Genomic DNA, 26,503 nt, shown 5'->3' with positions numbered 1-26,503 from the left:
AGAGGAAGTGGAGCTGCCGGGATTAGAACCAGCAGCCATATGGGATCAAGGCGAGGACCGTAGCCACTAGGCCACGCTGCTGAGCCCCCAGCAATAGCACTTTTAGGAATATAAACAAAACACTTGTTACACGAAAAACCAACATGCACCCATATGTTCACAGCAGCACAATCAATAATTGCAAAAACTTGAAAGCAATCGAAATGCCCATCAACAGAAGACTGGATAAGAAAGCTATGGCTCATTTACTCCATGGAATACTACTCAGCTATTAAAAAAACAAAAACAAAAACAAAATGCAGTTATTTGTGGCCAAATGGGGCCAACTGGAAACCATTATGCTAAGGGAAATGAGCCAATCCCAAAAGATTAGATACCACATGTTTGCCTTAATTTAAGATGAAATGATGTCAAACTGAAAAATAGTACCTGTAAATTGTAATATTATTTCAACCTCAAACAGCCATGCAATAAGATAATGTGATGTAACCGATGAACAAATAATCAATGTGAGTCAGACTGCTTATGATTTACATCAAAGAATTGTAAAATCTAATATACTTTGAAGACCATAGGCTATTCGGTAATGGGGTGGGAGAGCAGAGAAAAATCTTCCATCTCCTTAGAATATGTGAGGATGACATAAAGTATAACCTATCAAGAACATAACAGGCAACTTATAGGCAACAGACTCGAATCAGCATTAGGCAATAGCATAACTATCAAGACATAGAGAGGGAATCAAGAACAATCCTGACAACCTCTTAACAGGAGGTCATATGCACAGAGCGGGGGGGGGGACCCCAGAGTGGAGCAGGGGGACAGGAGGAGGCTTGTATCCCAACCCTGGAGAATCCCAGATCCCCACCAAGGACTATATCCCAACTGCCAAGAAGATCACAGGGAATTGGAGTGCCCTCGTAGGCCGAGAACTCTGAGGTCATCCACCCCCGTTTGGATCTACCACATGGGTGGAAGAAGCCCAAATCCTACCCCGCAGGATCCAAGGTCATCGGAACGACAACCAGGAGCCCTGAGCGGTCCGCAGAAACAGAAGAACAGTACATTTCATTTGGGAGTCAGGAGAGGAGCTTGCTTTGGTCCTTACTTAGTTTCAACTTTCGGTCCCCACCCTCTCTTGCAATGACCATCAGGATCACTCCAGAAAACCCTCAAAACAAACAAACAAACAATCTAGAATAGATAGAGAACAACAAGGAAAGCTTAGAATCAGACAGGAAATGGTCAGCGTGGATTCACATATACCTTACTAGTGGGACACAAAGATTAATTACTCCTCACTAGGGTATGGAAGATTTCTCTGCACACCCCTCCTAAAACTGTTCTGCACCTAAACGGTTGACATATGTCTTGTTAGAGTTATAAGCCAGTTTAGACTACCCTAAAAACTGCCAGGTTCAGCAAAATCATGCTTCAACGCTATAAACTGCTAAATACTAAAATTAAAGTAAAACAACTGAATAGTAATCTAAAGCCATTTTAAGGTGTATAGAACCCGGTTGTATATAAACTAAAATTGAAATGTCAATGAAGAAGTCACAGGATGTGGTAAAGAACTTGCATTTTTTTTAACATGTTGGTTACTCAATACCATGTCAATTAATTCCATAACGTTATAAATTGTTGCTTATGTTATGTCGGGGCTTTTAATTGATCGGGATGATACTCTGCCAGCTTTACCTTCAGACCAGAGATGGTCTCCCCAAGAAACTGCTGAATTTGTCTAGAAAATAAGATGCTGGACTTTATGCTTGGTATATGCTTGCAATGAAAGAATCTCAACTGAATTTTATCTGTAATACTGCAAGAAAGTGGAGGAATCCACCATGGGGGGAAGGCATGGGGCGGGGTGGGGGGAATCCCAGAGCGTATAAAACTGTGTCACATAATGCAGTGTAATTAATAAAAAAAAAGAGCTATAAGCCTGTTTGGACTATCCCAAAGTCCATCAAGTTCAGTAAAAATTATGCTTCAACACTATAGATTGCTAAATACTAAAATGAGGATAGACACGAGACAGCTGAATAGTACTCTATAGCCATTTTAAGGTGTATAGCAGCTGGTTGTGTATAAACTGAAATTGAAATGTCAATAAAGTAATCACAGGATGTGGTTAAGAACTTGCATTTTGTAACATATTGGTCACTAAATACCATGTCATTTAGCTCCATAATGTTTTAAATTGCTGTTGATGTTATGTTGTGGCTTTTAATTGGTCGGGGTGATATTCTGCCAGCTCTGCCTTCAGACCAGAGATGGTCTCCCCAAGAAACTGTTGAATTTATCTGGACAATAAGATGCTGGACACTATGCAAAGTACATGCTTGCAATGAAAGAATTATGATTGGATTTGAACTATAATACTGCAATAAGGTGGAGGAATCCACCATGTGGGCAGGGTACAGGGAGGGGTTGGGGGAATCCCAGAGCCTGTGAAACTGTGTCATAAAGTCAAATGTAATAAAAAAATTCATTGTGGTTATTTGAACAAAAATGAACAAATATTTATGTCTTTCGTGTAAGAACTATACCTCAGAGAAACAAGAAAGTCCAGGAGAGGTAGTTCTTTATGAAATTTTAGTAAGAGCAAAAGGAATAAAAAAGCTGTTGGACTCTAATGAAATAAAATGAAGTGAAATATCAAGGCAATGACAAAATCATAATTCCCTCCATATGCTTCTGAATGTTTTATGTTAGAATTAACACAGTAACACAAAAGTTTAATGAACTTTTTATAAAACTGTTTTAAAAACCAGTTTAAAAGGGCCAGGGATAATAATTCAGCAAATAGTGAAGGAGTGGTGGTAATATATTTCATACATTGGGAACAGTATGACAAGTATAAAGGAATTAATATTATGCATATTCATGGAAAACTTAGGAATTCAATTTCACCTTTGAAAACAAGGTTTTTTCAGTGAAAGTGTTATGTAAAGTAGTTGTATGCAAATTCTCAGAATACATAGTGCCTGGAAATAGTAAAGCCAAGCAGTTAAGCCAAATTGTTTGACAACAAACTTTAGTAGAAAGACGCCATGTGTAGAGCAAAACATTGATGTTTAATCAAGCAAACTTTGTTTTAAGCAGGGTGTCTTAGCTACTGATTAGTGTGATGGCTGTTTAGTTCAGCATTGTCATCTTACAGGTGTAGGTAGAAATTAGTATTCCAAAACTAAGGACTTCTGTATTCATTACACTGGGATCACATATGTTCCCGTGTAAAAATGATGTTATATAATATGAAGTCTTTGCATCTGAAGAGGCTTCTGCTGTGATATTATTTGAGAAGAAAAGAACAGGGAAGCATCTAGCCTGGTGATTAAAATATGAGCTAAGGCACTTGTATACCGCCTGGGAACATCTGGCTTGGATTCTGCCCGTGCAGCCATCTCTGCGACTGGTTTCTTGACACTCACATAGGAGACTTGAGCTGTGTTTATGCCCCTGCTGTGGATATTTTGGTAGTGAGTCACTAGGTGAACACATGTATATCCATGATCCCTGCCCAACAATACATTTTAAAAGATTCTTGAGAATTTCTAGAATGGAGCAGCATCAACGTTTATCAGTGTTACACGTCAGTGTGGGTTTGCTTCAAATTGAATGTGTTCTTTCCCTTTCTGGGTATAGGAGAATTTGGCTGCCGGCAGTTAAAAATGTACATACCCATAGCAAGGAAATAGTGAAAAACTGAGATGTCAGACTATAATCAGAGCTCTGTGGGAGATGATCAGATAAGCTTTCCATGACATGCCAGAGTCAGTTTTTATGACCCATTGAGTAATTTGGTGATGTGAAATGGGTATCAGTTTGATTTTAAGTTTTCTTAACCTTTTACTGACCTGCTTGCTAAAAATAGACCAAAGAGGATTGGGCAGTGAAAGGAGGTGTTAGTGTTCTGCCATTTTATCATCAGTTCTTGTGAATTAAATTTACTCTTGGTAAAATGGGACTTTTTATGTGATATATTTTAAGAAGAACTTTGTATATAGCAATAACATTTATTTTAGAAAAAATGTATATATATTTTTTTCTAACAGAATATGCAGAAGTTGGCTAGTCAGTACCTGAAGAGAGATTGGCCTGGAATAAAAGCTGATGATCGGAACGACTACAGGTAACTCACCAAGTCATTTTTGCCCATGTTCTTTAAAAATTGCTTTAATTTAACCATTTCACATATAAATAAATGCAGCATTCTAGATTTTAAAAGAATTGTTCTTTTCCTCTGACATGCTTCTGGATATAATGTCAAAATTACAAGAAAGTTTAATATTCCATAATGTGAACATTCTCTGTAGAAAGGTCATTTTCATATGTTCAGTCAGGATTACATTTATTTATTTATTTATTTAATACTTGTATATGGAATTTTAAGAATTTCACTTCTGAAATAAATTTTACAGCTGAAAAATGTAATCTTTTTAAACTAGTGAAAAAGTTAATAAACAACACTTTTGGATAAAATATGTTACTTCAGAGCATAGTACTTATTTTAAGGATATTAGATGTGTGTATGTGTATACAAGTATACCTCAAATGTTCATGGAAAATTGAATTTAAAAATAATTTTGTTCTGTAGCAGACAGTCTTGAAGTAAATGTGTAGGTTTTACGTATCCAGAAGTTACCCAGTTGATACTCCACATATGAATTTTAAAGAAGGTTGATGACAATACAATGCAAAATCTGTCCTCATTCACTTAAAAGTGTAGCTTTGTTTGGAATTCATTGTCTTTCTTAGGTTAGGTTAATTTGAAGAATGTTATTGGGTTTGTGTGTGTATGTGTGCAGGTTCACCTAGGGCTGTCTTTACTCTTGGGGTAATCAGAAGTTGAAGTCCTTAGAGCTTGCAGTTGGTGGCAGTTATGACTAATACTAAGGATATAATAGAGAATCCAGGGTGTTTAGGAACTCAGTACTGAGTGTTTCGTTGGAGTCTGAATATGAAGCCAAGTTGCTGAATTGTCTGAATACTGCTATTATCAGACTTTAAGATTGTGACAATAAAGAAAAACCAATGTGGTAATAAAACTATGAAACTGGAGGGTAAAAAGAAACTAATGCTTTACATTAGCAGGCTATGATACTGAAGGCAGCACAATCCTCTGAATATAAATATAGTATAATTTAAACATAAAACATTAAAGCAAAACAGAAAATGAAAGAGGGTTTTTTTTTTTAGTTTGTTTTTTTGTTTGTTTTTGTCAAGATTATTTGAAAGGTAGTGTGATAGAAAGAGGAGAGATAGAGATCAACTATATGCTGTTGTGCTCCCCTGGTGGCCATAAAAGCCAGGTCTAAACCAGGTGTAACCTAGGAGTCTAGAACCAGGAAATCCATCCTTGTCTCCCATGTGGATAATAGGGACCCCAAACGCTTGGGCCATCTTTTACTATCTTCCTGGGAACATTAACAAAAAGAATTAGAAATGAAAAAGCCAGGACTCAAACTGGCTTTCCAATGTGGGATACTTGCCTTAGAAGTGGTGGTTTAGGTCCTGGCGCAATAGCCTAGTAGCTAAATCTTCACCTTATATCTACTGGGATATCATGTGGGGCGTTGGTTTGCGTTCCAGCTGCTCTGCTTACTATCCAGCTCCCTGCTTGTGGCCTGGGAAAGTAATAGAGGATGGCCTAAGGCCTTTGTACCCTGTGGCTGTGTGGGAGGCTCAGAAGAAGCTCTTGACTCCTGGCTTCAGATAACCCAGCTCTAGCCATTGTGGCTACTTGGGGAGTGAACCAGCAAATGGAAGATCGTTCTCTGTCTATCTCCTTGTCTCTGTATATCTGCCTTTCCAATTAAGAATAAATAAATAAATAAATCTTTAAAAAAGAGAAAAAAAAGAATGGTGGTTTAACCCATTGCACCACAATTCTGGCCCTGAATGAAGTTTTCTTACTGATTTTTTAGTATCAGAAATTCAGCTATGAAATTTGAAAAAGGAGATGAAGTTCCCAGCAAAATAGACTAAGGTTTTTGAGGTGAGAGTGGACATGAGCTGTTAAATATTGTTAGTCTGAAATCAGCTTGACCAAGGAAGAGATTTTGAGATTGGGTTGGAAGGGGTTAAATAACTCTAACTTATAGATAATGTGTATTTCAAATTTGTTTAAAATTCTATATTTGAATTGTAGAAGAAGATTAAAAGTGTTAAACATTTTAAAATTTAACCCTGAAAAGTATTTTTAGCCAGAATTTACTAGTATTTAGTGTATGTCAGACACTGTGCTGGAAACTTTAACTCATCTACCATGATTGTAAAAATAACCCTTATAAAATAGCTATAATTGTCCACATTTCGTGTACTTAGTGATACACCTTCCCTAAGGTCATATAGTTATTTAAACCTGCATTCATTTGTTATTTCTTTATTCATGTTTTCAATATAAAATATCTGTTGTATGCTGGCTGTTAAAGTAGGTATCAGGCTAGAATGACTGAAAGATGTGGTGTCTATTCTCTTAGGGACTCATAGGAGACAGCCTCTCTAAATAGTTGTTCTAGTGGGTAGGAGCAGAGGTGCCTCAGGCTCACGAGGGAAGCCTAGGCTTAGAGCCAAGTCTCAAAGGATGAGCAGTGTTTGCCAGGCAGTTTGGTTAAAAAAAAAAAATCCCAAGTAGAATAACACATCAAAAACATTTAACATGAGGAAGTAGGCATTTTAGGTCAGAGCAAGCAGTTTAGTAGGGCTAGTGTGAAGCGTTTGGATTAGGGCACAATCTAGTGACCTGAAAAAAATGTGAATAGGCATCATATGGGATTTTGAAGATCATAATATACAATCTTTTTTTTTTTTTAATTTGGAACATGCTACAGGCACTGAAGAATGTCAGAGGAATGACACCATCAATTTGTTAGGGGGAGAACTGGGAATTCAGGAAAGATGAAGTTGCAGAATTTTTTTTGGTAAAGTTTTACTTGAAAGAGTTATATACAAACACTCACATTCACACAGGGGGAGGAGGGAGAGACAGGAGGGAGAAAAAGAAGGATCTTCCATCAATTGGTTCACTCCTTAAATAACTATGATGTCCCTGAAGCCAGGAACCAGGCATTTTATCTGGGTCTCCCATATAGGTGCATGGCCCAAGAACTTGGACCATCCTCCACTGCTTTCCTGGGCCATTAGCAGGAAGTTGGATTATAAGTAGAGCATCAGGGACTTGAGCTGGACCAAACATGAGATGCTGGTATTTCAAGCAGCTGCTTCACCCATAACACCAGAACGCTGGGACCAAGTAGTAGGAGTTTAATACCTTGTTATTTTGAATCATTATAGCTAAAAGGCAGGTTGTAGAAATTTCAGAGATACTTAGGAACCTAGAGCTAGAGTTTTATTTTTCTTACTTGTTAAATTTATGCTGAAACCAAGCTATATTTAAAGTAACCCTTAGACATAGTTGGCAATTAAACATTTATTGATTGATTGAATGAGTGAATGAATGAAGTACAAGAACTGAGAGGAAGGATTAAAAAGTGACTCGTGGGCTTTTAAATATAAGTGACTAAGTGGAAATTGATGCCATTGTGAGAAATGACAATAGAAAGATCAGAGTAGGACTAGAGTTACAGCTTATTGGGTTAAACTACCACAAGCAGTGCCATTACTGGTTTGAGTCCTGGCTATTCCGCTTCTGATCCAGCTTCCTGCTAATATACCTGGGAAAGTAATGGAAGATGTCCTAAATGCTTGGGTCCCTGCACCTGTATGGCAGAACTGGGAAAAGCTTCTGAATCCTTACTTTGGCCTGACCCAGCCCAGGCCCTGACAGCAATTTGGGGAGTGAACCAGCAAATAGAGGACCTCTCTCTCTGTCTCGTTTTCTCTGTCTTTCTGTATATGTGTGTGTAAAACTCTGCCTTTCAGATAAATAAATGTTGTTTAAAAAGGGAAAGATCATAACAGAAGGCGAGAACAACAATTACAATTGTCATGCTTTTTGTTTGTTTATTCAGAGTTTATTTTCGTTTTATTTACTTTAAATTTACCTTTTTTGGGGGGTATTTGTATTATCAGTTTACAAATTTTTATACAAGTAATGCATGCTCTTTATTAAGTAGGTAAATAGTACAGAAAGTCCATCCTCGTTCTCTTCCCCAGACTTTTTCCATTCCCATTACTACTCTTGAATAACTACTGTAAAAAGCATGTAGTCTTTTGTAATATTTTTCTTCATGATTCACAAATGACCATATGTAGTTTTGCTGTTTTCAACAAAACTGGGATTATTGTGTACATATGTTTCTGTACTACCACACACATAGATTTAAGGAAGCCCTTTTTAAAAAAGATTTATTTTTATTGCAAAGTCAGATACACTGAGAGGAGAAAAGATAGAGAGGAATATCCTTTGTCCGATGATTCACTCCCCAAGTGACCACAATAGCCCGAGCTGAGCCTATCTAAAGTCAGGAGTCCGGAGCCTCTTCTGAGTCTCCAATGCATGTGTAGGGTCCTGGCTTTGGGCCATCCTCAACTGCTGTCCCAGGCCACAAGCAGGGAGCTGGATGGGAAGTGGGGTTGCCAGGATTAGAACCGGCGCCCATATGGGTCCTGACGTCTTGAAGGCAAGAACTTTAAGGTCACTGCACTGGGTGCAGGAAGCTTTTTTAGACAGCTTTCTACATGAGTATGTTCATTTCTTTAAAAAAAAAAAAGCTTCAATTTTATTTGAAGGCACAGAGAGAGAAGGAGAGTGGGGAGAGAGATTGATCTTCTGTCTGCCTGTTCACTCCTCAAATAACCGCAATCGCTGGAGCTGGGCCAGATCAAAGCTGGGCGCTAAGAGCTTCTCCTTGATCTCCCACATGGGTGCAGGGACCCAACAATTTCACTGCTTTTTCCAGCATTAACAGGACCTAGATTGGAAGTGGAGCAGTCAGGGCTCTAGCCAGTGCCCAATGGGATGCTGGCACTACAGGTAGCAGTCTAAAGTGCAGCACCACAGCACCAGCCCCTCTTCATTCCTTTTTTTTTCTTTTCTGATTGCTTTAGTTCCATAGTATGAATGAACTATGGATCTTTTTGTGTATTTGTTTTACCTGATTTATTTAGAAAGCAAAGCACCAGAGAAAGCTCTTCAATCTGCTGGTTCACTCCCCATAGCCACAAAAACTAGTTAGGGCCAGGTTGATGCCAGGAGTCAAGATTTCCATTCTGGTCTGCCATGTGGATGGCAAGGACTGAGTATTTCAGCCATCTTCTGTTGCCTTTTCAGGTGCAGTAACAGGGAACAGGATTAAAAACAGGATAGCCTGCACTTGAATTGGCTCTTGGATATAAGATGTTGGCATTTCAAGCATTACTGGGCACAACACCAGACCCATGAACTATAGCTTTGCTACCTGTTTCCCCTTGGTAGTTACCTAGTTTATTTCTATTACATATAATGTTGCGATAAATAACCCCTATATGTGCATTGATATCCTTTGGTACACTGTGAAAGTATTTCTGTAGGCTGGATTCTTAGAAGGGAGAATACTAGGTCAAAGGATTTACATATTCAAATTGCCGTCTTAAGCTCTGTTAATATATTTTATTTTTTTATAGTGACTTAAAGTTCCCACTTCTTATTTTGTACACACAGTGAACATGATCCGTCTCTTTAATTATTTACTTTTCTGGTGTTATATGCACTAAGGCCATTAAATCATCTCATTTGCCTGGAAACTAGATGTCTGTAGCACTACTTTGGGTCTTAAAAAGAAAAATAAACCTTTGATGAAAGACTTTTCAGTGCTTGGTATGTAAACATTTCTCAAAACTCCTTCAGCTCTCTGATTCTTAAGCAATTTACATTTCTATTTTAAAATTGTTTAAGTTTGTGACGACCATGTTTTTTTTATTAGCTTTTCAAAATGCAAAGTAAAAAGTCAGCTGCCTTTAACTTCTTTCTACAGCTCATGATGCTATCTGGAATATTAATTAGCTACTTCTGCTTGTGATTTCTCCCTTTGAAATTCCATTTGCCGTAATACCATAAGTTACCATTGTGTCTCTATGAAATAACCCATCTCTCCCCTGCTTCAAATCTTTTGCTATTTTACAGTTTCCTTGCCAATACTTTGAAATTTAGGTTTCTTTCTATGATCTTCAAATTCATGAAGATTCCTAATCCCAAATTACTTTCTCTCCTCATCTTTGGCCATTTCTCCTTTCAAGCTTAGGCACCTTAGCTACAATTGCGTTGCTATTCTTGTTACAGCTCAACTGGACTAAAATCAGTCTTTTTCCCTTCCTTTGCTTCCAAGGTGAATATGTTAAATTGGCAGGTGTAGATTAGGGAAAATGGCTGTAGAGGACTTCAGAGTTAAAGAAGAGTCAGCATATTGGTAGTATTTAAAGCCATGACATTGAATGAACTCATCTAAAGAGTGGGTGTAGTTACAGAAGAGACAGGAAGCTGGACATATAACCCCAGGGTACTCCAGCACTGACTGAGCGGTGAGAAGTGGAGGATCCAATGAAGCAAATTAAAGGAGCAGGACCAGGAGGGAATAATATTTTGGAAACAAGGAAACAAAGAATTTTTTTAAAGCAAAGGTTTTGTTTTTTAAAGGTTTGTTGTTGTTGAAAAGGCAGATTCATGGAGAGGAGAGACAGAACTATTTTCCATCTGTTGAATCACTCCCCAGATAGCTACAACGATCAAGGCTGAGCTAATTGAACCCAGAAGCTCCTTCTGAGTCTCCCATGCTGGTATAGGGACACAAGGCTTTTGGGTCATTCTCTGCTGCTTTTGCAGGCCATACGCAGGGAGCTGGATGCAAAGTGGAGCAGCTGGTACATGAACTGACACCCATATGGGATATTTGCATTTGCAGGCAGAGGATTAGCCAGTTGAGACATGGCACCAGCCCCAGTACAGAATTTCAAGAAGGACAACTGAGGACGTTGTTGTTGATATGTTGAGTAAAGGGAGCAAAACTTTAACTGATGTTTGTGATTAGCCACATGAAGATCTTTGTGACTTTAATAAGCAAATTCAGAATAGTGGACTGAAAGCTGATGTGAATGGGATCAAATGATACTAGGAGGAAGGGAGATTGGAATGGTAATTTTAAACAATTCTTTTGAGAAGTTTTGCAAAATACAAGTACAGATAGGGAACTGGAATTGTTATACAGAAGTTTAAACTACGTTTGCCACACTGATATTCCCTATCAGAAAACTCATTTTAGTCTTGGTTACTTTGTTTTTGATTTAGCTTCTTGCTAAAATGCCTAGGAAAAAGAGGAAGATGGGCAAAGTACTTTGGCATCCCAGCCACATGGGAGATCCTGGTGGAGTTCTGGGCCCGTTGCAGTCCAGCCTAGACCTAGGCATTACAGTCATTTGGAGAGTGAACCAGCAGGTGAAAGAGCTCTGTCCCTTTCCATTTTTAAACAAGTAAGGAAATAGATCTACTCTTTTTTAGGAAGATTTATTATTTTTTTATTAGAAAATCAGATATACAGAGAGGAGAAGAGGCAGAGAGAAAGATCTTCCATCCAGTGATTCACTCTTAAGCAGCCGCAACAGCCAGAGATGAGCCAATCGAAAGCCAGGAGCCAGGAGCCTCTTCCAGGCCTCCCATGTGGATGTAGGGTCCCAAGGCATCGGGCCATCATCAACTGCTTTTCCAGGCCACAAGCAGGGAACTGGGTGGAAAGTGGGGCTGCTGGGATTAGAACTGGTGCCCATATGGGATCCTGGCACATGCAAAGTGAGGACTTTAGCCACTAAGGCTACTGTGCTGGGCCCAAATAGATCTGCCTTTTAAAAAGATACAGACATTAGGGAGGTACCTGAAGAGAAATGTGATTTATTAGAAAAAATGTATTTGTTGCTAGGACAGATTCATAGGAGAAGAAAAACCTAATGTAGGAAGTTGCTGGGTTGATATCCTTGAATGAGAGGTTATGTAATGTAATGTAAATGTGGGTGACCTTCATGCACAGGTAACTTATGCAGATAGTAAAGGGATTATAGAATGTATGAGTGCAGAAAAGAAGCTTGGTAAATGTGACAATGTAGGACATTTTCTTTTTTTATTTTTTTAAAGATTTATTTTTATTTATTTGAAAAACAGAGAAATGGAGGGAAGAAGGAGGAGAGAGAGGAAAGATAAGATCTTTCATTTACTGGTTCAGTCTTCAAATGGTTGCAACAGTCAGACTTGGCTAGACTGCAGCCAAGAGCTTCTTCCAGGTCTCCCATATGGGTCTAGGGGCCCAAGGATTTGGACCATCTTCTGCTGCTTTCCCAGGCACATTAGCAAGGAGCCGGATTGGGAGGAGAGCAGTTGGGATTCAAACTAGTGTCCATTCTGGGTGCTGGTACTGCAGAGGTTTAACCCTCTATACCACACTGCTGGCCCTGGGACATTTTCTTTCTTTCTTTCTTTCTTTTTTTTTTTTTGACTATGCAAGAGGAGATTTTTATTTTCAGTCCAATTACCTTGTGAACATGAAGCAAAATACAAACATAGCTGCCAATGGGGCAATGGGTGTACTTTTTCAAAGAAGGAGTTGGAATAAATGTCTTGTGATCCTTTCAATTATATGGTATTTTTCTTCAACAAGCAATGGAAAACAGAGAGACCCATTGCTTTTTTAAACAGAGATTTAAGTAACTTTATCAGTGCTCATGTTTACATTATACTGATATGTTTAAAAAACTGAACTCCACTTTAGATGTGAGCATTATTTAGAACATGTTTTTTGGAAGCCTCATCTTTTATTAATAATTACTACAATATTATTAGACATAGCCATTATGTCTTTTGATGTTTTGGATTGTTATAAAAATAATTTAAAATGCTCATGCTAAATAAATATGAGGTATCCTTATCAATCAGGAATAAAGGGTTTCAAGTTCTCTTTTCAAGGTACGGTCATGTGAGATTTCATAGCATGATTTTACCAGTAGGGCTGATTCTTCCTTTTGAGTAATACAAAAACATTATGTTCTCTGAATGCTAATGTAAAGAAAATATTTCTTTTAACATTGATTCATAAAAAAAAACAAGTGATACATTTCTGACAACTATGAGAGTTATCATATTTGGAATGAGAAATGACAACGTGTAAAAATGATAATGAAATTGCAGAATCCTGCAAGTTGAAGGGACTTTAAGGAGCATTTAAATATTGAATGTTACATTCCAGCACTTTCAGTTTTCAGGTAAAGAAATGGAAGATTTGGGGTGGATGTTTAGTCTTGGGAGAGGTTGCAGCTTGGGGTCCCTGCATCTCACATGAGAGTGCCTGGGTCTTAACTGCAGCCCCATTCCTGCCAGGGACATTTTCTTCTTAAAGCTTCATTGTCAGCTTTAAATGTGGTAATATGAAAGATCTAAGAAGAGAACAGGAGGAGAGGAAGGGAAGAAAGGCAAATTAATGTGTTAAAGGAATATAGCAGGATTGCTAGGATAGAGGGATTAGGGATGACTACAATTTATTTGACATGAATTTGAAGTAGACCAGGCAGTTTGACTATTTTTTTAAATCTCTAGCCACTTTCTGCTGCAGACATTGGTTTAGTGTAAACAGAGTTTGGGATCTAATGAAGGTTGAAATTTGTAGGTTGTAATAATGTAAAGAGAGAGAGGCAGGGATAATAAGGATGTACGTAAGGGAGCAGTTGTAATGAAAGGCCATGAAGCCTAGACTGGGTGAGGAGCTGAGAAGGAAGTTGATGAAAGGGGCGAAAAACAGTGGAAGGAGGGTATGATCAAATGGATTATGGGTTTTTACAGGGTTTAGGCCTGGTTGCAGTCAGGATCTTGAAGGCAATGAGTGAAAACAGGAGATTATTATCACAGATAAGATGGCCAAAATTGAACTCAAAGCAAAAACATAGTTAATGGTAATGGCAAAGTTCAAGTTATGTCCTTTAAGGTGCTATTAGTGATGATTACCATCATTAGAGTTGAATCTCAGGGCCTGAACTGTGGCTCAACAGGCTAATAATCCTTTAGCTGGGGCACCGGCAGCTCATATGGGGACCGGTTCATTTTTTGCTGCTCCACTTCCAATCCAACTCTGGGTAACAGCAGAGAGTGGCCGAAGTCCTTGGGACCCTGCACCCATGTGAGAAACCCAGAAGAAGCTCCTAGCTTCCAGCTTTGGTTCCGCTCAGCTCTAGCGATCGCAGCCACTGGGGAGTGAACTAGATGGAAGACCTTCTCTCTATATCTCTGCTTCTCTCAATAAATCTACCTTTCAAATGGAAATAGATAAATATTTAAAAAAAAAAAAAACGATGTCACAACCTCTTTGTGAGCCTCAGGTTCCCCCTCAATACATTGCTGATAATAGTAATCTTCAAAAATTTGGTGAGAATTAAGTAATGCCATAAATGGAGACAGGTGTTTACTTTTACTTTTTGAAAGCCATCACCTGGGATGTCCACATCTTATATAGGGGTACCAATTCATGTCTCAGCTATTCCATTTCTCATGCCTCTCCTTGCTAATATTCTTTTTTTTTTAATTTTCATACAGTTTTTTAATTTCTTTTTTTTTACATTTTTATTTTATTTTTTTATTATTATTATTTTATGATACAGTGCCATAGGCTCCTGGCATTTCCCTTATTCCCACCAATCCCCCCCCACCTAGTTCCTTTATATCATTACTAAAGTATAGTTCTTCATGCACAGTCATATGTCCATCATTGCGGGCATGGACAATGGCAGAGAGTCCAGCATCCTATTGTCAAGATATGGTAAACAGTTTCATTATAAGTCCATCTTTGTCTGGAAGTAGAGATGCATACTACATGGTATCCTCACATCTGGATGTGTTAGTCTCCATTTCACAGTTACTGTACATCCCCTCAAATGAAAAGTCACAATAGAAAATCAACAATAGGAAGAAAAATAGAAATTTACAATGCCATAAAGTTAAATAACATGTTACTAGATATGATAGTCTCCATTACACAGCTATTATACATCCCCTTAAATGAAAAGCCACGAAACAAAATCAACACAGAGAGAAAAATAGAAATTAACGACACCATGAAGTTAAATAACATGCTACTGAATGATTAATGTATAGCTGAAGAAATGAAAATCAAGAACCTTCTTGAAGAAAATGATGCTACTGTATGATCTATGAGTCATTGAAGAATTTAATCAGAAGAAACTGTTTTGAAGAGATGAAACTAACAAAAACAAAAGCATCAAATCCATGAGATAGAGCTTCCGCTGATTTTTGTTGGTGAAATGTGTCTCTTCTAGACAATAAATAGATGTGTTTTGTTTTTTAATCCATCTACTAATTTATGACGTTTGATTGAGCTTAAGCCAATTACTTTCAGGGTTAATATGTATGGGTGGTAATTTGGTCCTGTCATTTTAGGAATGGGTTGTTCATTGATTTGGTGTTCTGTTGTCATTTTACTGGGATGTGCTTCCCATTTGCCTTTGGTTTTGTTGGGTGCTATTCCTCTTCTCTGTCAAGAGAACATCTTGAAGTATCCTTTGTAGGGCAGGTTTGGGAGAGGCAAATTCTTTTAACTTTTCTTTACTGTGGAAGAATTTTATTTCATTTTCAGAGACAAATGAAAGCTTTGCTGGATATGTTATCCTAGGCCGACAATTTTTTTTTGCTTTTAGAACCTAGAATATGTCACTCCATTCTCTTGTGGCTTGTAGAGTTTCCTATGAGAGATCTCCTGTGAGTTTAATTGGCATTCTTTTATGTGTCAATTGATTTTTTTTCATGTGCACATTTAAGGATCTTTTCCTTATGTTCAATTGAAGAGACCTTGATGATCATGTATCATGGTGAAGATTGCTTTTGATCAAGCCTGTTGGGAGTTCTGTGCCCCTCCTGGATGTTGTTTCCCAATTATTTTTCTAGATTAGGGAAATTTTCCCTTTATTATTTTATTAAATACATTTGCAAACTCAGCTTCTCTTTCTGCACCTGCTGGGACTCCCATAATTCTTATATTAGGCCTCTTAATAGTGTCTTTCAATTCTTGAATACTTTTTTTGGCCTGATCCAGCTCTGCTTCCAGCTTTTTGTTTGCTTCCTTCTGGTGACAGAAAATATCTTCCAATTCTGAGATTTTTTCTTCTGCGTGCTTCATTCTATTTGGGAGGCTCCTGTTTCCTGGAGTGTGCCCTCTCTGCTTCACATTGGCTAATATTTCTCCGTCTGTTTAAACATGTCCTTACCCTATTCCACCATTTTGATTCCTTTTTGTAGCCATTTGAGGAGTGTACCAGTAGGTGTTAGATCTCTCTGTGTGTCTGTCTCTCTCTCACACATGGGTTTTCAAATAAATGAAAGTCATGTGATATTTGTAAAATATGTAGTACTATGTGATAGGTCTTTAAAAGAATCTCCTTTCATTCATTTATAATTTTGAGTCTTATTTTCTGAGCCGAGCAGCTATACATGCTTGTTACTTTTCCTACAAAATTGCTTCAACATATGAAAAAAAATTTAAAGTTACTTTAAGACATGATTTTTTTTCCTCAGAATGAAAACTACCCTTCGCTGGAATTAGCACTATTAGTAAGAAGTCTTAATTCTGCTACTGTTGCTATTTATTCATTTAGAAGAATTTGTTTGCCAAAAATTTTTACATTATTTGCATATGATTTAAAAAATATCCCTGTAAGATACATGGTGTAGCTATTTCTGTTATTTCCTCATTTTCTTGTTGAGGAAATGAAAGTATGGTAGTGTGCTACATGTGAACATATTGGTTAAACTTGAACACAAGCCTTGTTACTGGTAAGCAGTCTGTGCTTTTATTGTTACTTCAGTGTTCAGGATATGTTAACCTGCTACTTTTTAAAGTTTTGTTTTTAAACTCCATAGTGAAAAAGATTTCTCTTTTTTAATCAAGTCAAAATTTATACATTCACCCAGTGCATATTTTTGCTAGGTCCTAGGAGCATGGATTAGTCAGCTGACCTGAAATGTCTGACTTTACAAAGGGAAAAGGTTTAGTTCACAGTTTTGGAGGGAAAAGTACAAAGAGCCTGGCATTGGATCTGATAAGGACCTCAGGGTAAAACCAGGAGCATGAAAGGAAGAAATTCTATTTCAAAATAGGAACAGGAGACCGAAACTGCAGGGTGCAGGTTAGGCTTTTATAACAACTTCTCTCTAGGACTTGTACCTATTTCCTTCTGAGGGTGGTACCTGCAGTTAAAAGCTCCACCTTTTAAAGGTTCATACTATGTCTAAACTGTTACGTTGAAGACCAAGTCTCCAACATGCTGATCCGTGGGGGACAAACCACATCCGAACCACAGCAGAATACAACAAACAGCAAGACATAGAAGGATTGCTGAAAATATTTGTGGAAACTAGAAATAAAAGATAGTGCGATACTTTGTGAAGGGTCCTTATACACTTTTGTCTTTGTGTTCCCTGCAGTACAGGCATTAACTAAACAATTACATTTATTCATAGGGTCTGGCATTGTAGAACAGCAAGTTAAGCTGTCTATGGTGCCAGCAAACTGTGATTGCCTTTTTGAGTCCCAAAAAGGAGTTAGAAACATCTAACTCCTTGCTAATGTGCCTAGGAAAGCAGTGAATGATGGTCCAAATGTTTTATAACTTCCCTTGATTGTCCCACATTGAGGCTAAGAGCGACATCTCAGTGTTGCTATTTTTTCGTCCCATTAGTTTTTTTTATATTTTGACAGTTTGTGCAAACATAGCACATTGAATATTTCCAAAGTGATGGTGTCACATATTTGCCTCAGTGTTTATATCTAAGTTGATTCGGTATATTTCATGGCACCTTGGTTTAAAACTGTATCAAGTTGTTAAGTGCTAAGGATCAGGAGGAACCAGGGGATTTTTCTTTTTCTTGTTTTTAGTTGTTATTTCTTGTCGCACAAGTACTTTTATGTAACATGTATTTTTTTACATTGCAGTAGTAAGAATCCATGTTATTATCAGTGGGCGAATCTGATACTGTAACTTCAAAATTTCTTTCCATCCAATTTTCATTAAGTACTGACTGTTGTTAAAAATTTGCTAGTCTTATAATAGTGTAGGAGTGTGCTAGAATTGGTTGAAACATTTAGCAATATGGGAAAGATTTGAGAAGGATGTTGGCTAGAGCAAGCAAAGGGTAAGTAATTGTCAAGCACTTGTATCAGCAAGTGATGGTGATGGGTCTTACCTGCAGTGACTCCAAGGCACAGTGTGATGCTGGCTAAACATTGTTACAACAGGGACTGATGTAGAGCAATAGTGCCATCAGTTTCCTGTTTTCACAAGACTTCTCAAGCACGTGAGCAATTGTTCATATATGTTTTTTTTTCTGACATTACTTTTTTGAGAGAGCAGTATGTAATTGAAAGAGAATGGTCCCCAACTTTCACTGAATCTCAATGCTGAAATATTCTTATGTAACCTACTGAATTTCTATATCTGTGAACCTCAGTTACCTCAGCGATAAAATCACAGAATTACGTTTATGAAATAGTGAAAGTTGGTATTCGCAATGATAGCCCTGTAATGATGAAAGGCCTGGAGAATCTGCGTTCGCTAATTTTTGTCATGTTAGTCTTGCCTCAAATTCTTATGCATGTATCCCTTTATGATTAAGAAGCTGAGGAATCAAAACTCCCTGCTGCTAAACTACAGAGGAGTAGAATATATGCCACACACAGTGTTTTGTATGCTGTAATTCTCTCTATAAACCAATATAAGTACATATATAGTCAGAAGACTATAATTCTTGTCAGTGCTATCCAGCGACCAAAAGGTTAGCCAGCTTTTTCTTCCTTTTCCTTGCCTAATAATTTTCCATCCCTCTTTGAATTTAGGAGCATGTATCCTGTTTGGAAATCTTTTCTCGAGGGAACAATGCAGGTAGCCCAGTCTCGGATCAATATATGTGAGAACTATAAAAACTTCATTTCTGAGCCTGCAAGAACAGTGAGAAGCTTAAAAGAACAGCAACTAAAAAGGGTATTGTTTCTGTTTCTGTTCTTTTCCTAAGTGTATTTTAATACTTCAGTGCCACATTTATAACTTGCATGATACCAAATTGCTTTAAAATCTTTCAGCTTTCCTATATGGTCATACATATTTATGCTTGGTATTTTCTGAGGATTTTCTGACATTGACATTTTCCCTTTAACCACTGTGCTGTTTTATCCAATTAAGATGAACACAATTTGAATCAATGAACATTTAGAAAGTACTTTAAATATTTCTTCAGGATATTGCTTTTTAGTGTTACTCAATGGACCTGTGTAGTTTCACAATGTTGGTACAGTTCATTAAAATATATTAATGAAATACAATATTAGGATATTAAAAATTATTAATCCCAAGTCTTGAAAATTCTTTGTCAATTATTCTTAGTTTCAAGTTGAGCCTTAATGTAAAGGAAATTGTCACATTTTTTATTATATGTACCAATAGAATTGTTTTTTAAATATCCGGTACACTTAAAAGTTTAATCTATAGGATGTATGCAAATAAACACTTTCAAATGGACATATTTCTTTGATTATACAGAGTTTGAGTATTCACAGTTAAATATCATTGTTTAGTGTGATTTTTGTGAAAATTTAGCTGTTGAAAGTGGTTGATTGAATTTATCTGTTTTGGAAATGCAGTTTTAGAATAGAGATTTGTGATGTTCAGTAGTAAAGTTTTCGTATGAAATTAGTAACACTTTGGAAGATTAGAAGTGATTATTTAAAGAATTAGTATTTCAGAAATCATTCACTGTTTTTATTCCAGTTATCATATGGATTTTCAGAACTGTTTTTACAAAGACTAAAAATAACCATATCTTTTCTGTTTGTAAAAGATGATTTCAGAGGCATTAAAACCATGTAAATGTATATGTGTATGTGCTAAAGTTATAACCTGTAAGCACTTACTTAATATTGGTTGACATATACACATTTGTATAAGGATGGCTGTTTTCATTTTAAAAATGACTGTTTTACTTTGCCAAAAAAAGGTAGCACTTTCAAGGAAAACATAGTAAACTGTGTGAGAATTGACCAATGATTTAAAAATACAAAAAAATGTACAGGTGTGTCTCTTGGTTTCTGATTATGCAGAAAGAGGGTCGAAAGGTAGAGTCAGGGGCTTAATATTGGTATAGCTTCCTAATCAGGAGGAAATACTGTGTTTAAAATGGCCAGTATAAATCTTCAGATTTGAGTGAATTATTGTGTGTGATATTTTCCTTAATATCAGAGTATGTTGGGAAAAAAAAAAAAAAAACTACCTCTAGCGCATTTTTTTCCATTACAGAAACAGTCACAGACCTGAACTTCACTAGCATTCCAGCAAAGAATGTTTGGTGACATTTGATAAGTCCTCATATCAGTGAATTAATGTTTTTTATTATAACTAAAAATAATGGTGTTTATGTGCCATATAACCAATTGTTAAGCGTTAAGTACGTATATGATATACCTGTCAGGAAGCTATAATTACAAATGACAAGTTCACTTTAAACTGGCTTAAGAAGAAAATATATTCATTTATTTAAATGAAGATTTAGTAGAATTTTTTCTTCCTTAATCTCTTTCTCTTTTCTTTTCTTTTCTTTTCTTTTCTTTTCTTTTCTTTTCTTTTCTTTTCTTTTTTTTAACATTTGTTTGTTTGGAAGTGTAATCTACCGAGAGGGAGACTTTCGAAATCTGACTTTCGAAAATAGTCTGTTTCTAGATACAGCTGTTTTTCTTTATACCTTAAATATGTTACTTCCTAATCTGTTTCATAATTTTACTATCTGTTACTTGGCTAAACTTTGTGCTTTACAATGCTGAACATTGTTTATAAAAAAATGTTAGGGGCCCCAAAAGATGTTATTTCAGAGACTGTGAAGTTTTTTTCTGGCACACGGGTGTCATGCTGTTGAATTGCCTTTATTCTGTAAGGTCTGTGTCTGTTTCACCTGTTGATAAGGTCTTAACTGAAAGTGTGCTGTGCTTGCCTTCTGCTCCCCTCCCCCCAAAAGTAAAACAATTTTAATAGATGCTTTTTTGTATTTATATAGTAACATCTTTGAGAACCTTTAGTGCTTTACAGATACTATCACTAATGAAGCCCCACAACAGCCTTGTGGGGCAGGTATAACTTCCATTTTATAGGAGAGGGATACTAAAGCAGAGAGAGGTTAAGTGACTTGTCCAATGTCACATAGTTCAGTTCAATGAAGAACCAGAACCCGAGCAACTTAGCCTTCTAGCTCCCAGCCCTTACCTCATGAAAGAATCTTGAATGAAAATTAACTTTATGGAAAGTAAAGAGGATGAAAAAAAATTAAATTTTTTTCTCTGCCATCAAGGAAGGGAAAAACCCTGTACTGACAGGGTTTTCCCACAGCCTCCTGTCCCAAAACAGAAGTAGTGTGATTTAGAAGCAGAATTTAATGTAGAACATTTGCTTTTAGTTATGATCATTAAAAATTTTTATTCTAATATACGAAATATGGCACAATTATCCCAACACACAATACACGCAGAGCAGTCAGTCACCATTTACAGCTGAAACCTATCCTTACTCTAATTGTGGTCAACCAGTAAGCCACTTCACAATGCGTTCTGTGTGGGTCTCCTTCTTCACGTCTCCTTCTCCTTCCTCTTCCCAACCCTAACCCTACACATTTTTAAAGCGTACTGAGTTTCTGATAAGCTTCAAAACATTTAATTAGACCCAGCTTCACTAAAAGTAAAAGGTGAATTCAGAACCACCCACCCTAGGTGAGTGTTGTGGCATACTGTGTAAAGTATGTGACAATGGCATCCCTAGTGGACACCAGTTCGAGTCCCTGCTACTCTACTTCCAATCCAGCTCCTTGCCAGTGTGCCTAAGAAAGCAGCAGAAGATGGCCCAAACATTTGAACCTTTGGAAGTATGTGGGAGATCTGGATGTAGCTCTTGGCTTTGCTTTAGCCCAATCCTGCCTGGCTGTTGTATTTGAGGAGTGAACTAGTGAATGAAAAATCTCTCTCTCTCTTCCTCTCATTCTTTTTCCCCCCCGCTTCTCCAACTTTGCCTTTGAAAGAAATTGCTAATTAAAACACACACACACACACACACAAACACCTCATATCAACTCCTCTGACAAATCCGACCACCGTCAAGTATGGTGTAGATGTGAGCACAATACCAAAATGAGAACCTGAGTTAGTATGAAATTGGCTGTACCTTTTCTTTACATACAGAAACAAGCACAAAAGCAGCATGGCATTTCAGTGATGCTTTTCCTCTGTGCAGCTGATGTCATTCAGTCTCATGTGTACTGTGGCCCAGATAGTGTCAAGACTGAGTCTACTTCACTCTGCCTTTTTTTTCTGTGCTGAAAACTGCAGAAATGCACCTTTAAATTCTACAACAGTTCGATCAAAGCCCTCAGAAGAGAAAGCGTATCAACCTCTGCTGCTTTGAACGTCCCCCACTCAACCGTATGACTCTGATATTGACAGATTAGGCAAGCCATGTGTAATTTGTACAAAACAGCTCCAACTGTGGTGAGGCTTTAGAAATTACATCTTAAAAAACAATTTGTCAAAATACTTTAAATATTTGGTACAAACACTAAATGTTATTTTCTCCCAGCATACCAGTTAAGCAGCCCAGTTAGCTAAGTGACCCCGTTAAAGATTTGTTTACCAAAGAATAGGTGAACTCATTTTCTGAATTAAAAGATACAGATTATAAATGTTAATAATAGCACAAAAGACATTATTTGTTGTTTTTCCATAGTCAGCAGTTTTAGTAAAAGCATTAGAAAATTATTAAACTTGTTATATAGTGCTGTGTGAAAAATGTTTAATAAGAAAATCTAAGGCATGATTGCTGTTCTTTTTAATACAATTTTCAACTATTTTTTGCAAAGTCCATTTAGTCACTGTTAGTTTACTGATGCATTGAAAAATGTCACAGCAACAGTTTATATACATGCACATCCCATAGATTACTTCTTAAAAGTCCCCAGTAGAATGAAGTGTTAGTAAACATTAATTTTAATTTCTGAACACATTTCTTCAAGATTTATAAAGGCAGAAGGGGATGGAGGTGGAGAGAAGGATTTGTTCTTAGATGATGCTGGTCAGTTTCATTAGCATGTGATCTTTTAGCTAGCCATGCTTCGTGCTAGAATTATGATAAATGAAAGTTTTACTTCTTTATAGGAGAAAAATTGTATTTGAAATTAGTGTAACTGCTGTGACATGAATTTTTAAAGTAGGGCTTTGGTTTGAAGCGTTAAAATATGTAAATATTAAAATTTAAAAATGAATTAAAAATTAAAATATGTGAAGTTGTATAATTCCAACAACTATAGGGAAATTTTGAGTTTAGAAAAAAATATTGATGCTGGGCCTGGCGCAGTAGCCTAGTGGCTAAAGTCCTCACCTTGCACACCAGAATCCCGTATGGGCACCGGTTCTAAGTGACCCACTTCCCATCCAGGTCCCTGCCTGTGACCTGGGAAAGCAGTCAAGGATGGCCCAAAGCTCTCTGTCTCTCTCCTCTCTGTATATCTGACTTTTGAAAAACAAAAAATATTGATTCTAAAGCTGGATAAAATAACATGTAAACTAAAAAAGTTAGAAATCAGTTCTTCCTAAAAAGAATATTTACCACCTCTCACTGCAATTTTCCTCAAAGTATCTTACTGATTTCACAAAAAGTTAAAATTCAGCTTAAAAATAGAAACAAAGCATTACTTTAAAAGATGAAAACTCCTAAAATTATGCTCAAATTACTGGTATAATCATGGGTACTTCATACATACAATACTATACCAGTTTTAAATAAAATAAGGGAAAAATGGTTACAAGCCAATCTTTCTTATTGGAGAAACAAAAAGCCTCTTTTGACCAAATGTTCTCTACATACATGTATGCTGTATATTATTATAAGCTTCTTCAGAGAAGCAAAACATTTCTGGCACTGGATTCCCGTATGTTAGTCTTGTACACCAGAAAAACAACTGCAAGTGTTGGGCCCAAAAGTGTTTCTGGTCTGTGCTTGGAAAGACTACTGACCGTGCTGCTGTGTGCTCATCTTCTTCAGTTGTTAACACACAGGCCTTTCTGCTCTGACAAGGCTTGAACTCCTACTTTGGTCTTTTCTACATCAAGTAGCTTCTCTGATCCTCTGATCCCCATTTGGTCCTTAATCTCTCAGCTAATGTTCTCCACTGAATTTCTAGAAACTTGACCTCACACATTCCTTGTAGAAAGCACCTAATGACTCTAAGGAACATTGCTTACATATTTTTGGATTTGCTTCTCTGCAGTACGCTACTTTCCAGATCGTTGCTGTTCAAGTTGCTGTTCTTTGGACTCTCTGGAACTATGGTACTTCCCCTCCCACCTGCCTCCAGTCTCTATCTTCATGATTCAACAAATGGCTGGAAGGAAAAAATTGAATGTAGAATGTAACATATTTATGTTTGTGTTCTCCCAGATCTCATAGTCCCTTAAATCCATTATGCACTATAGTCCAATTTTACAATTTTCGAATTATAGGGAAATTTAGACTTGACAGAACCAAGTCTAAATTATAATATAGAAGTACTGACTGTAGGCTGGTCCAAATTGTTCTATCATGATTAGGACAATTTTTGACTTAAGTTCTCACTTTCTAACTTTTTTTTTTTTTAAGATTTATTTATTTTACTGGCGAGTCAGATAAACAGAGAGGAGGAGAGTCTGAGAGGAAGATATTCTATCCACTGATTCACTCCCCAAATGGCTGCAATGGCTAGAACTGAGCTGATACAAAACCAAAAGCCAGGAGCCTCCCCTGAGTCTCCCGCACAGGTGCAGGGCTCCAAAGCTTTGGGCAGTCCCTGACTGCTTTCCCAGGCCACAAGCAGAGAGCTGGATGGGAAGTGGAGCCTGCAGGACATGAACCAATGCCTGTATCGGATCCTGGCGTGTACAAGGCAGGGACTTTAGCCGCTGGGCTGCTGCACTGGGCCCAAATTCTCACTGTCTAACATTTAAAAGTGCACAACCTTTCAAAACCTTGTCTATTTTCTTTTATGATACTTAAGGATAACTATAGACATATTACATTATGAAGGACCTGTGAATATAAGAATTAGAATGAGTGATTATAATAAGAATTATATTAAATCATTTTTTGTATATTAACAGTTGTTTATGAATCAGAATAAGAGCCACAGATTTTAAAAGGTTTTTTGCCGTTCTTGTATTTACTTAGCTTTCATCCATTTCATTCCCATTTACTTATACTAGAGTTCATTTGGTTTCCTTGAAATAATTGTGCTTTACCTATACATAACATTTGTCAGTTTGCAAACCGCCTCCCCCCCCCTTTTTTTTTAAGATTTCTTTGTATTTTGAAAGTTAGAGTTAAGCAGAGAGGGAACTCTTCCACCTGGTTCACTCTGCTGAATGTAGTAACATAGGTCATGGCTTTACCCATTATGTCACAGTAACAGCTCCCTACCACATTCTCTGTAGTCTCCTTTGATTTTCGTTAAAACAATCAAAGATACATAACTATTTTTACCTTTCTTAACAGGAATTTTAGTATGTTATTTTCTAATTCCATATCCTCAAAACAGAAACTTGAACATATTTTTTATTCTGAATCCTTTGCAGCCTTGCTTTAAACTCTTGAAAGATCTTTCTGTTTTTTTGTTTGTTTGAAGATTTTTTTTTGTTACTGTTTATTGGAAGGCAGATTAGACTTACAGAAAGACAGAGAAGAAAGATCCCCCATCCACTAGTTTACTCCCCAAATGGCTCTAGTGGCTGGAACTGTGCTGGTCTGAAGCTAGGAGCTAGGATCCTGATCCTCTTGTGGGTCTCCCACTTGGATTCAGGCGCTCAAGGCCTTGGGACCTCCTCCATGAATTTACAGATCATTAGCAGGAATTTGGATTGAAAGTGGAGTTGCCAGGACTCAAACTAGCGCCTGTATGGGATGCTGGCATGATAGGTGAAGGCTTAGCTGGTATACCGAGGTGCCTAGCCCCTACACTCTTGAAGTTTAATATTGAAATAGGTTTTCAGAGAAATATATAGCTCTTTGAATGTAGCTGACTACTGTTCTTAGAGTTTACAGTAAATGTAATTTATTACTGAGTGAAATTTCATTTATTCTGGCTTTATGTAGCCATAACTCTATTTTTAGGTTTTATCACTAAGTCTTCAGGAAAATGCAGCTATTTTCTTTTAAATTACTTTTTAGGATAAATTTCCAGAACATGATTACCGGGTCAGAACCTAATTGTTAGTAGAACTTTTGTATATTAGCTCAAATTTTTTTCATGTTATTAGCAAGTTTTCCTCTCTTAATATCTCATATTCATGGACTATTTTTTTCTAAGACTTACGTATTTATTATATAAATCTTATTGAAATCCAGAGTTATGGAAGGAGAGGGAGAAACAGAAAGAGAACAGGAGTACAAGATAGATATTCCATCCTGTGGTTCACTCCCCACAAGGCTGAACTCTGTCTGGGTCTTCCACATGTATGGTGGGATCTGA

General features: G+C 37.1%; 1 protein-coding gene across 2 annotated transcripts in view; it reads left to right on the top strand.

Annotated features, from left to right (window-relative positions):
- Window positions 1-26,503, top strand: part of FCHSD2 (FCH and double SH3 domains 2) — a 261,041-nt gene that overhangs the window by 104,408 nt on the left and 130,130 nt on the right. For both annotated transcript variants that reach the window (XM_058663557.1, XM_058663556.1), the window contains exons 4-5: window positions 4,062-4,138; window positions 18,819-18,963. In XM_058663557.1, the coding sequence (XP_058519540.1) occupies window positions 4,062-4,138; window positions 18,819-18,963 (222 nt within the window). The remainder of the gene's footprint in view (window positions 1-4,061; window positions 4,139-18,818; window positions 18,964-26,503) is intronic.

Source organism: Ochotona princeps, chromosome 4 (assembly GCF_030435755.1).
Source record: "Ochotona princeps isolate mOchPri1 chromosome 4, mOchPri1.hap1, whole genome shotgun sequence".
NCBI classification, from domain to species: Eukaryota; Metazoa; Chordata; class Mammalia; order Lagomorpha; family Ochotonidae; genus Ochotona; species Ochotona princeps.
The sequence above is the reverse complement of the archived record's forward strand: the minus strand, read 5'-3'. Positions and strand labels throughout refer to the sequence as shown.